The sequence below is a fragment of the Vicia villosa genome, unplaced genomic scaffold (assembly GCF_029867415.1).
Source record: "Vicia villosa cultivar HV-30 ecotype Madison, WI unplaced genomic scaffold, Vvil1.0 ctg.000487F_1_1, whole genome shotgun sequence".
Taxonomy (NCBI): domain Eukaryota; kingdom Viridiplantae; phylum Streptophyta; class Magnoliopsida; order Fabales; family Fabaceae; genus Vicia; species Vicia villosa.
In genome coordinates this window covers 441,811-454,859 of record NW_026705236.1, presented here as the reverse complement: position 1 = coordinate 454,859, position 13,049 = coordinate 441,811, and the positions used below count along the sequence as shown (strand labels likewise).

Genomic DNA, 13,049 nt, shown 5'->3' with positions numbered 1-13,049 from the left:
ATTCCCTCAAAGATGGGCTTATCTGTGGAAATGGAAGAAAGAATATGCTCACTTCATAGTCATCAATCAGGTTAAAATATATGCCACATGTAAGAACAATATCTTCAACCTCTAATCTCTAAATATGGTTCTGACATACGTAGTTGGCCACTGTTATATCACTTATCTCTAACACCCCTCATCCCCCTATTTTTCTAGGGCATACAAAGAAGGTTATGTTCTGTATATACTCCTGCAGCAACAACCAAAATCCTACTAAAAAATGTTCTATATTCTAAGCATTAGTAAATTACATTCTAGGAACAGCAAAATTGAACTTCGGATCTTTTTGATGTATAAATATTGCCACCACAAAGCATTAGTAAACATTTCATTTATGAATATTTTGCAATTAATCAAAAGTTAATCACCTGTAAATATTTATTGAGCAAAACAATACATTACAACAAGACATATAACAGTAGCCTCATAAAAAATCAAAAGACAGTAGCCTCATAACAATAAAAAATTTCTAATCTCTCTTTCGGTTATCCTCTTCCTTTTTAGCATTGTGTTCCTCCTAATTATTATAACAAAATTTTCCCCCGTATAGTTATATAATAACCAATCCAAACCCCTAAAAAATCATAACATTGTAATATAGTTCTCGACAAAACTAAAATTCAAAGTTGAGCCGTACCATCAAACTATGATGCGATGTTGGGTTTCTCTTTCTCCTCAGGCACAGCATTAGCATTAGCTTCTTCAAGAATCTTTTTATTCTTCTCAATGGAAGCAGCAACCTCTTTCGGCATATACTTCTCATCATGCTTTGCAAGAACTTCAGTAGCAGAAAAGTAATACTCTCCACTTCTAGCCTTCGCAGAAACTTTCTTCAAGGAATTATCTTTCTTTATTTCATCGGTGAACGGCTTCACAAACCCTTCAGCAACAACAGAGTGTCCCTCTCTAAACAAATCCGGCAAAGATCCTTCATGACGAACAACGATGTCCGTAATCAAATCGGTGATCACGAATTCCACACCCGGAGAAGAAGATGGATACACCACACTTCCTTCGAGAACCAGACCGCCTAATCGGAACTTGGCTTTGGTAGGGTTGGTTCGGAATTTCTCAATTGCGTCGGTTGGAGTGACGTAGAAGACTAATTGATCCTGGAAGTTGTTCAGAACGACGACGATGAAACCGGCGAACGTCGCGAATGAGAGGCCGTAGGTCCAGAGACGCTTGGCTTGCAGTTGCCGAGCGCGGGCGGCGATGTCTACGGTTTTCTTGGGGCGCGATGTAGGTTGGCGGCGTGCTGTGGAGAGGAAACGGTGGGTTGAGAGGGAAGAGAAGAGTGGCGGCGAGGGTTTGGATAGTGGTGGACGAAGAGAGGAGGTGAAGAGGGAGGCGGTGCGGGTTAGATTGGATCTGAATCTGAGAGCGAGTGCAGTGGCCATTGGAGTTTGATGAGGAAATTGAGGAACGGTGAAGTGGAGGGTTGGGTTTAGGGTTTTGAATCAGGATACGCCGCCATGATTGGAAAAAGGTGGGAACTGGGAAGGTTCGGACATGATGAACGGAGAAAAAAGAGATGGAATAATAGGCAGGGCAGATAAAATAAAATAATTATTTTTTAAAGGTTTTTTTTTTCTTTCTTTTTTAATGAGCAAGAATTTTTAACTAGACCACATGGATCTCTCACGCACGTACAAATTAACAAAATTGTCCTCATGTTTTCGTAGACGCATTTTTGAAAGCATTTTTTTTGTTCAACGTTATTTTGTTCCGTAGATGCACATACAAAAACTTCCGTAGATGCATCTACTGAAGAATTTGATGTTATAATTTGCACCACACTCTTCTCCTCCCCATTCTCCACTTTTCTCTTCTTCAACTCTCATACTCTCTCAACCTCAAAAATCAAATTTTCCCAAAGCTTATTTTCTTTCTCTCGAGTTCGGCCGATAACGTCCACATCAACTATCAACACATCCATCAAGTTCAAAACTCAATTTAATTGGTAAGTTTTCGACTTTTCGAGTTATTTAAGAGTATTTGTAATAGAGTTAGAATTCGATTTCTGGATGTAAAAATGATTGAATAGTTTTAGAAATATAGTTCAGAGACAATGTAGGTGCTATTTGATGTGTTAAAATGACGTTCAAGCCACCAAAATGGGGTTTTTAACCCTCTGCAACAGTGACCCGACGCCATTATTGAATTTTGGAGGTTTAAGAAACTTCCGTAGATGCATCTACGGAAGAGATGAACGTTAGGTCATTCCATAGCTGTATCTACGGAATATAGAAAAATATTTTTTTTCTAATTTAATTGTATCTAATTCGGCTTTAGTTGTATTACGCATACGTTATGGCCGACCAGGAGGATTACACAACATGCATCAACATCAACAGCAAAACATAAGTTCCATATTCAAACAAAATGAAGTAGGAGGATTGTGCGTATCAAAGAGAAATCGCACGTCGGAAAGCATTTTAATATTTAAGCAATTTTAGTTTTAATATTTAAGCAATTTCTATTTTATTTGTTTTATTTAATTTTGTTTTGGAGTAAAGGCCCATAAGGCCCAATAGGGTTTATTTGTTTTCTGTATTTAAAGACCTTTGGCATGACCATAACGATTATCTCTTTTATTATAATAGAATCCAAAGTTTTCTTTATTCCTGGTGGACTCCAGAGCTTATCTATAGGGTTTGCGCTTGCAACCCTGTTTTCATTCAAGGTTTAGCGCTTGCTATTCCTTTGGGCGGCTTCCGACTGCGTCAGTTGACATCAGAGCAGGTTTTCTCCTGTTCTTTTCGTAGCTTGACAACTATGGCGGATCAACCGGTGACCAAAGCAGATCTTGAGGGAATTACCACGCTTTTACCGCGGCTCTAACTGCTTTGACTGAACAGATGGCGAATTTAGCAAATCAGGCGAACAACGCCAACAACAATGGGAATCGGCGAAGAGACAGGAGAGGGGAACCGATTAGGGTTCTACGGGGTGGAAACTGTGTCGAAGATTCGAGTTCTGATGAAGAAGAACCTCACGATGAAGAGGACAATCGGGGGAATCTACAGAACAACCATGACTATCGAGTGAAGGCTGATATTCCATTGTTCTACGGAACTATGGGAGTGGAGGAGTTTCTTGATTGGCAGATCGACGTCGACAGGTTCTTCGACGTTATGGGTGTCCCTGAGAACAAGCAAGTCAAGATGGTTGCGATCAGGCTTAAAAGTACTGCAGCTGTCTGGTGGGATAAACTTGTTGTTCAAAGGCAGAGACAAAGAAAGGGGCCAGCCAGAACTTGGAGAAGAATGAAACAATTGATGCTGGAGCGATTTTTACCAGAGGATTATGAGTAGATTCTTTATAAGATGTACATCGAGTGTGTTCAGAGCAAGAGAACCGTGACTGAATACACAGCTGAGTTCCTGCGGTTTTCTGAGCGCAATGAATTAGGAGAATCAGAAATCCAGAAAGTGGCTCGATACATCAGTGGCCTGAAAGGATCCTTGCAGGAGAAGATGGGTTTACAAACTGTATGGACCATAGCTGAAGCATCCAGTTTGGCTTTGAAGGCGGAATTGATGGAGAAATCCCCTCGAAATTTCTCGTCCATTGAAAGGTATTCACCCCAAAGTAACTGGGAATCAGCAGGTGACAAGGAAAAGAATGCAACACCCCGGGATTTCAATCTTGAGAATAAGGGGGCTAGAAGCTCTAGCAGTGTGCACCAAGGTAAAGCACCAATTCAGAGGCCAAATAATCCATATGCTAGACCCGCTATAGACACATGTTATCGTTGTAACGGAAGAGGCCACAAATCAAATGTTTGTCCAACAAGAAGAGTCGCTGCTGTTGTGGAAGAAAGGGAGAAAAATGAGGAAAGAGAAGATTCTACAGTTAAGAACAATGAGTATGCCGATGTTGAGTTTGCGGTGGAAGAATCTGATGAGAGGGTAAATTTTGTGTTGCAGCGAATGTTACTAGCATCCAAAGACGAAGGGCAGCGCAAGAATTTGTTCAAGACACATTGTTCTATCAAGAACAAAGTGTGTAATCTAATTGTGGATAGTGGCAGCATGGAGAATCTGGTGTCGAAAAAATTGGTAGATTATTTGAAGTTGTCCACAAAACCACATGAGAAGCCGTACAACCTCGGTTGGGTAAGTAAGGGCTCCCAAGTTCGAGTAACACTAACCTGCAGAGTTCCTATCTCCATCGGAAAACATTATAGAGAAGAGGTACTTTGTGATGTTCTTGATATGGATGTTTGTCATATTTTACTTGGTAGGCCTTGGCAATTTGATAATGATATCACTTATCGAGGACGGGATAATGTGATGATGTTTACATGGGGCACACATAAAATTGCTATGGCTCCTGTTTTGCACTTTGATAAGAATCCAGGAGGAAAGAATCCTAGATTCTTGATGATGACGCAGAGTGAAAAGGAACTTGATGAGGTTGTAAAAGAAACTGAATGTTTCTGTCCAGTGGTGATCAAAGGGTTGATGAATGCTGTAAAGGAGGAAACAATTCCAGAAGAACTGCTAGGGATCCTAAAGGATTTCACGGAGTTGACCGCAGATGAGCTGGCAAACGATTTGCCTCCTATGCGAGATAAACACATGGAAATCAAAGTTTTCAATGTGGGAGAAGATGTGATGGCGTTTCGGCGTAAGGAGAGGTTTTCAGTTGGTACTTACAATTATAGCAAGCTGCCAGATGAAGTTCTTTATCAAGAAGAGAACTCGGGGTCGAGTTCTTCAGAAGTGAAGGAGACTGATGTAGGAGGATTGTGCGTATCAAAGAGAAATCGCACGTCGGAAAGCATTTTAATATTTAAGCAATTTTAGTTTTAATATTTAAGCAATTTCTATTTTATTTGTTTTATTTAATTTTGTTTTGGAGTAAAGGCCCATAAGGCCCAATAGGGTTTATTTGTTTTCTGTATTTAAAGACCTTTGGCATGGCCATAAGGATTATCTCTTTTATTATAATAGAATCCAAAGTTTTCTTTATTCCTGGTGGACTCCAGAGCTTATCTATAGGGTTTGCGCTTGCAACCCTGTTTTCATTCAAGGTTTAGCGGTTGCTATTCCTTTGGGCGGCTTCCGACTGCGTCACAAAATAAGGCCCCAAAAAGCCTAGCTAACATCAACAGTAAAACATAACTTCTCTAAAGTTATCCAAGATAACTGAACTCTCCCGGAGCATAGTCGACCAACATTACCATGTGTTGTATGATGAAATTAGATAAAGTGCAAATCAACTACAAAGTTTTACTAATAACTTATGTTAAACGTAATTTAAAACAACTAAAACTTTTTAGCTGCTCTGCACTGAATCTATTTTCATCTTACAACACATGGTAATGTGTTGGTCGACTATGCTCCGGGAGAGTTCAGTTATCTTGGATAGCGTCAACGAAATTATGTTTTACTGTTGATGTTGGCTAGGCTTTTTTTGGGGTCTTATTTTGTTTGAATATGGATTAGAACTACTAGTCTCATCGGTCTCAATTTGAGACACTTTTGATGTCTGTATTTTTATTAGATTGATGTAATTTTATTTTTATTATGTTTTACACTATTTGTAAGATGTTTTCTTTTCGTGTATTATATATACCATTACATTTACATTACACTACTTTGATATACTATGGAAAATCATGATTCTTAACTGTTTCAAGCAAATGAATACACCATTCGAAGCAGAATGTCACCACGAGCTCGATTCTATAAAAAGTTTTTAAAATAAATCAGCAATTGTTTGTTAGGTGCAACTACATAATACTCTTTTTTAACGCGTTCCGTAGATGTACCAACGGAAGAATTGCTAAACTGAAATTCATTATATTTTCCCATCGTTTACTATGGTTTTTTACGCTTCCATAGATGCATCTACGGAAAAAACTAACTTTTTTGAAAAAAAGTGCTTTCGGATGTACAACTACGAAAGTAGGGGGCATAAATGGAAATTCGCCAGGTGGTTGAGAGAATCATGGAATGCATTGAGAAATTCTCTTTTATTGAATAGGGATTACTTAAGGATTCTAAACCAACAACTTAAGCACATACAACTTAGATGAGCCATACAAAATAAAAAAATAGTTATCAGAGTTGGAATTTAAAATATCTGCTGTAGTTAACCATTTTCAAGCCACCAACTTATTCCTCTTCTTCTCACTTGGTCTTTACTAGAAGCCGATTAAAAAAAAAACCTTCAACCAAAAGTTTTTGTCTTGAAAGACACTTGAACTTTCTACAAGTTTTAAAAAGTTGCTTCCTTTTCTCCTTCTAGATCTTCATGGTTCTTGTCTTTTATTAATAAATCATAGCAAGTTTTTACAAAGTATCTTGAAAGCAAATTCGGCTTCCAACCCACATTGTCTTCAACTCCTTCTTTTGGAACCTGTTCAGCCATATGAGCATACAATTCCTGCATGTTGGGATGAAGATTAGCTAGCATGAGGCTTGGGACCCCTAGACCATTTTAAGGCCAAACCTTATTACACCGGGACCCCATTTTCTTCATCGGATCATCCTAATTATTGTTAGTTTTATATTGGTCGGTAAATAAGTGTTTCAAAGAGTTTTGTCCACTCCAAGCAGTAGATCAAAAAGGAATACTACTTCATTTTCCTAGATTGAAAAGATTTTTTTCCTGTAAAATCAAAATCAATTATGCATTTTCTCGTATCTATCTTAAATAAGGCCTTCCACCATGTTGATTTTTACCTCTTTTTGTTACTTCCCCAATCAACATTGATGTTATAGGTGTAATTATGCAAGGTTCATGACACTCATGTTTTTGATGAAGACAAAGATTAAGATCAATGTAAACTTTTTATGCAAAGGAAGCAAACCATCTTATTGCTAGAGAATCTATGTAATTCAAGGTACATATTGCAAATTCATTATTGGTACTTTAAATTTCTCATAAGAAATCTTCTTTTTCATCTTAAAACTTTAGCACATACATGAAAACATATTTCAAAGTGTTGAAGATTTTAAAAAGATTTCAAAAAGTCATTTTTGCTAGTTTTCAAATTTGTAGTCGAATACAACATGTTTGTAGTCGAATACGTATGCCAACAAAAGGAAATTATGGACACTCTATAGCAAATACAGACTAGTGGTAGTCGAATACCATTGCACACAGAAGTATGTTATGGGTAATATGTAGTAGAATACAATATTGTTGTAGTCGACTACAAATGTCAAAGAAAAGCAACATTGACACAATTGTAGTTGAATACGACCACCCATATTCGAATACAAGCTGGGAATTTTCAAAAATTTTGAACGTTGAAAAGTCTGTAGTTGAATACACATATGATGTAGTCAAATACAAGTTTGAACCAATGCAATTTTTTATGTTGTAACTGTGTCAAATTAGTGCATTTGTTCATGGAATGTTTGAGAATGATTGCCACTAATTGAATGGGTTTTCTAGGAAGTATAAATAGCCCTAAACTCCACATATCATAGTTACCTCTTTGTTAAAAATTTAAACACCAATCCAACTTACTCTTTTTCTATTTTTCAAGTCCATGTTTTTCAAGTGGATCATAGTTTTGTACAAAGATAAGAAAACTCATTGTAATATATTTATTAATTGTAGTCAAGAAAAGCTATATATCTTGATTCAAAAGTTGTTGTGTTAGTAAGAAGAAAGTGGGTTTCTTTCTTCATCGTTGTATTCTAAAATAGTGGGGTGTTGTCTTAGTGTGTTTGTTAGAATATTGTAATACGAGTCTTACGATGAAGCTTGTACATATTCTAACAATATTGAAAATCTCTTATATTTTGTAAGGGGACTAGACATAATTTTGCACCATGAGAAAAACTAGTATAATTTCTTGTGTTCTTTATTTTTCTGCATTTTATCGTTTTTTCGCTAACACTCTAATCAGAGAAGGGATTCCATAAATCTTGTTTTTAGACATTGTTAAAGCTTCTTCTTCTTACTCTTCTTCTTTTACTATTTCTTCTACCTCTTCATGGTGGAAAAATATTGTTAAGATCGGTAAAGGATCCCATAACGACCCCATGGTCGATTGTAGTTGTTTTGATGTTCACAATGGTTTAACACCCCATTTTGGGAAGCTAAATGGTTTGAGGGGCTTATTTTGAAGGATTTTTTCCTGGATATTTATGCGGCCTCTTGTTTAAAAGGGGTGTCGGTGGCGGCTATGGGGGGGGGGTGGGTGGACGTAGTGTGGCGGTGGGGAGATTTTGATGTGTCCTTGGCTTTTTTAGAAGATTACAATTTTCGGAGTAAATTAATTTTATTTCGGGAGAAGTTGGAGGAATTTGGTGGTTTTAAGGAGGGTAAAGATTCAGTTTCATGGGCTTGTAAAAATGGCTTGGATTTCTCCGTGACGGCGTGTTATGTTTTCTATAGGAATGCACTTATTCCTTATGGACCTCATACCAAGAATGACTATGTTTTTCGGCTAGTGTGGAAAGCGGAGGTTCCTTTCAAAATTAAGGCTTTTGGGTGGAGACTCCTTCTTGATAGAATTCCAATCAAAGACCTCTTGTCTCATAGAGGTATTTCTATTCCTTTAGACAAATTAAAATGCTTTTTTTTTGTTTGGTTGAAGAGAGTAGGAACCACTATTTCTTTTGTTGCTTTGTGGTTAAGAAAATATGGAGCGAATTAGCTCTTTGGGTAGGTAAAGTGAATAGAATGGAGGATGAGTGTTTGTCTAATTTTATGGATTGAGATTCATTCTTTTGTACACAAAAGGTTGAACATAGTAAGGCAGATGTAGTTTGGCTCGCCACAACTTGGACTTTATGGATTTTGTGGAATGGGGCATGTTTCCGGGAGGAGGGATGAAACATTAATGATACGGTTTGGAACATAAAACTCCTAGTTTGGAAGTGGTCTTTTTGTGGAAAAAGTACTCATCCTAATTACTCCTTTTACGAGTAATTAGTAAGGATCCGATTTTATTTCTCTCGTAATGTAATTGACTTGTAATTTTTTCTTTTTGTTCGGATTTTTCCGTTTCTTTGTGTATCAAGGTTCGAGAACCCTTAGTTCTCTATTATATATTAACTTGCTCACACAAAAAAAATAAACCTCCTTTTTATGTGGTGAATACTATATTTTTCGAAAGATCTGCATGTGAGCACATCTTAAAGCACACGGAAATGAAGTTTGAAATGATGTAGAAAATGGCTCGTTGGTTTCCACAAATGTTGTCAATAGTGTTGGTACAACAAATATCAATCTCAATAAGTTGAATTTGCAGTTTGGTGGGTTAAAAATTTAAGACCCGTTACTCAAAGTTAAGACCCGTTATTAAGGTGGTCAATTAAAAATTGAGTTGACTTAGGTGAGTGAGTTTGCATATTAACCCTAGACATGAATACTCCTAGAAAAAATTTTAAGTCTTCAATCTCAATCGTTCTTTATATAATAAATTTATTAAATAATGTTTAAGTTACTTACACCATAGTGAATTAATCTTTTCCTTACCCATGCTAAACGTCACCATTTACTACATATGAAATGGACAAGTTTTTGTTGATTGTAGGTACTAAACAAGCTACAAAAAATATATCATGGCCTTTAAGTATTTTAATTATCAAATCAAAGACTTAAAATAATTGGACCACGATGAAAAAATGTACTATTTTGGACCATTCTAGCCATTACCCTTAATCAAAAGCTCCAAAACATTACATTTTATGAGGTGGGACTTGCACCAACGTAAAATTGAACACGCGCATATGCAAAAGAAAATAATATATCTACTAGTTTCATCAAATCCTACCTAACACCATATCTATTTTGCCTTTAAAAAAATTTTAAAAAATAAAAAGTAAAAGAAATGTATATATAGAAAACATTTTGATGTTATAATATAAAAAATATATGGATATAGGTACTATATGGTAGGTCATGTCGTGAGATTGAGGTTGAGAAGAACCGAAGGTGACATGAAAAATGGGAGAAGAAAAAAAGGTTCTTTTCGTGGACCAGTAACACAATTCATCTCTTTCTTTAATGTGCTCATTTTAATTTCATATATTCACTTTTCCTCCCGTAGTGGTCTTATACTAAAATAATAATATGTATATATATGTTGTGAATCGTGATAGAACCGCACCAACCATCCTTTTCAAAACTCATTTATATTTTCTTTTGCATTCTTGTCATCCTCATGGATTCTCAGTTCTTCCTTGGTATTGCACTTTCATCCATTGGTGGCTTTAGCACTTCCATTGGTATGTGTTTCTGTTTCTTCTAGACATTAGATATGTTTTAGAAGAAGACATAAACTGTGTTTTTACTAAAGTTTATGTGTGAATATGGAACAGGTGCACTTTTTGTAATCATGAGCAAAGCTCCAAGTTTGAGAATGCTTGGATTATTACAGGTAGTCCTATCTATTCTAATAAAAATCTTCTCTTAGTCCGCAAGTCCCAACTCAACTGGCATAAATAGATATTGATAGGTTGGACGTCTTCACCGGGGTTCCAACCCTGATAGTTACGTTGCGTGTATGAATTTTCTATTGGTTTTACCACTTTGTCTATGTTATAAAATGCCATGAAATTTCTTCATAACATGCCAATGCCAATAATAAAAGTTTGTATATTAATAGGGTTTTGCTGCTGGTTTAATGCTGAGCATATCATTCTTTGATCTTGCTCATAATGCCATAAACTCACTTGGCTTCCTAAGAGGCAACCTTTGGGTAAACCTTTCTCTTCTCTTACTCTTTCCCTTTTCAACATGATTATAGTATTATACATTGTAGTTTCATATTTGTTCTCACAATGATGTTTTATTTTCTTCTTCATATAGTTTTTTTCTGGTGTTGTATTCTTTGCACTTGTTGCCAACTTTATTCCAGAACCAACAGCTCCTCCTCCAGATAAGAAAAACAAAAAGGTCACTCTAATGAACTTTGATTTTCTTTCCTATTATTTTCTATATGTAGATACATATTAACTCTTATGAATAATTTTTGCCACATGCTTGAAAACATCAAGGTTGGTAATGAAGAAAACAAGAACACAATGAAAAAACGCCGCCGTCAGGTTTTATACAGTGGAATTATTACAGCCATAGGTATAAGTTTACATAACTTTCCAGAAGGCATGGCAGTGTACCTTGGATCCATGAAGGTAAAAATATAAATACCTCTTCTTTCACAATTTTAAGGTTGTTGTTACATTAACTAATGTTTATGTTGTTTTTTGTCACATTTATATGAATAGGGTCTTCGTGTCGGTCTTAACCTTGCATTGGCCATTGCTCTTCACAATATCCCTGAGGTATAAACTCTTGATATTTTAGTAGTTTTGCTTGCTTTCATTGCAGAGTTTTAGTTTCACATAAAAATTTGTAATGTTTTCTATTCTTTATAGGGTGTTGCGGTTGCACTTCCTGTTTATTTTGCAACAGAAAGGTAAAAACCTGCTATGAAATCATGAGTTATTATAATATTATTATTTCAAATATCTGTCAATTTGACTTATAACTTTCTGTCAATATGTACAGTAAATGGCAAGCATTCAAATTGGCATCACTTTCTGGCTTAGCTGAGCCCTTGGGTGTTGTTATTGTTGGTAATATCCAAATTCCAATGCTTGTTTTTTTTCTCAGCACCATAATATTATGAAATGTTGAAGTTTTGTTTTTCTTAATGTAGCATGTCTATTTCCTACGAGCCTAAATCCTGAGATTCTTGAGGGTTTGCTGGCATCAGGTTTGCACTGCTAAATAATTCATTGTTTATTTTGGCACTTTATGATGTATATTGAGTTTATTGAATATTGTGCTATGATTACAGTTGGTGGTGTTATGGCTTTTATAACCCTTCATGAAATGCTGCCATTGGCTTTTGAGTATGCCGGACAGAAACAATCTGTTAAAGCTGTTTTCTGTGGAATGGCTTTCATGTCTGCTAGGTGATAAATCTTTTTCCATCTCAAAGAGCAATGTTAGACTAGTGTCCTATGAAGATGATTTCTTATAACTAATTTACTATTGTTTGGTGCATGTGTGTAGCCTGTATTTTCTACGTTTGAGTTTACCAGAGGACACTGGCTTGTAGATGGACGAGATGTATTCCACACTATCATTGCAGATTGTCTTCTGCAGCAAGATGTCCAATGATAATATTGTGCAATACTCAATAAAGGATAACATAGGAATTTAGGATATGTATCCCCTCCCATTGCATATAATCTATATATAAAGAAGAGGAAAAAGTGTAGTTATTGAAATTGTGATAATCAAAAATAAAATAAGATTGCATATATGAAAAATGTGAGTTTAGTGTTATTTTTTTAATCATGTATTTATAGCTTTTACAACATGTGAAATTAATTTACATAGATATTAGAGGTTAGTCTTTGGGAAATTTTTGAGGGACATGCTTCTTGAAAATTTGTCTAGAAACAAATTTGCATATTCTTTTAATGCAATATTTGGCATCAAAAGAATTTACAGCTCGACAAGAGGATAACAACAACACATCACTATAATTGTTGCGGCTAAATAAGGGTCTATCGAAGGTCTTAGAACTCAAGAATGCTCTGCATTCTTTCAACAGATTTTCATTACCAATACGCTTTGTGTAATGTGTTCAATATAGTTACAATCACAGATAAGGTGTTTAACCTGTACAATACTATTGGTCAAAAGCTAATAGAATCTACCAATGACTAACTGCCTAATAACAATCTAAGCCAATCTATCAAGTAGCAACAGTTGGCATACACATATGATATAGTGAAAATGTAAATATATCAAATATACACCTAATACTCTCCCACAAGCTTAAGGTGGTGAATGTAGCACAACTTTGAGTTTGTTTCTTAAATCCTGGAAGGTAATGCTTGGTAAGGGCTTGGTCATAATGTTTGCAAGCTGAGCTGAAGCTGGCACATGCTATATCTTGAGCTTGCTGGCCATTACTCTCTCTATAACAAAGTGGATATCCAACTCTATATGCTTTGTTCTAGCATGTAAGATTGGATTATGTGAAAGTAGAACAACACTGAGATTATCACATA

At 36.0% G+C, this 13,049-nt stretch overlaps 2 protein-coding genes across 2 annotated transcripts; one reads left to right on the top strand and one right to left on the bottom strand.

Annotated features, from left to right (window-relative positions):
• Positions 1–391: 391 nt before the first annotated feature.
• LOC131628854 (cytochrome c-type biogenesis protein CcmE homolog, mitochondrial-like) lies at positions 392–1,592 on the bottom strand. The gene has a single exon (XM_058899659.1). The coding sequence runs from the start codon at positions 1,440–1,442 to the stop codon at positions 687–689; it is 756 nt and encodes a 251-aa protein (XP_058755642.1). The 5' UTR covers positions 1,443–1,592; the 3' UTR covers positions 392–686.
• Positions 1,593–10,118: 8,526 nt separating this feature from the next.
• Positions 10,119–12,331, top strand: LOC131628880 (zinc transporter ZTP29-like). Its single transcript, XM_058899688.1, has 11 exons — positions 10,119–10,247; positions 10,341–10,399; positions 10,628–10,720; positions 10,831–10,917; positions 11,019–11,153; positions 11,247–11,303; positions 11,397–11,437; positions 11,530–11,597; positions 11,681–11,737; positions 11,822–11,939; positions 12,040–12,331. The coding sequence occupies exons 1-11, from the start codon at positions 10,184–10,186 to the stop codon at positions 12,083–12,085; spliced, it is 825 nt and encodes a 274-aa protein (XP_058755671.1). The 5' UTR covers positions 10,119–10,183; the 3' UTR covers positions 12,086–12,331.
• Positions 12,332–13,049: the final 718 nt, after the last annotated feature.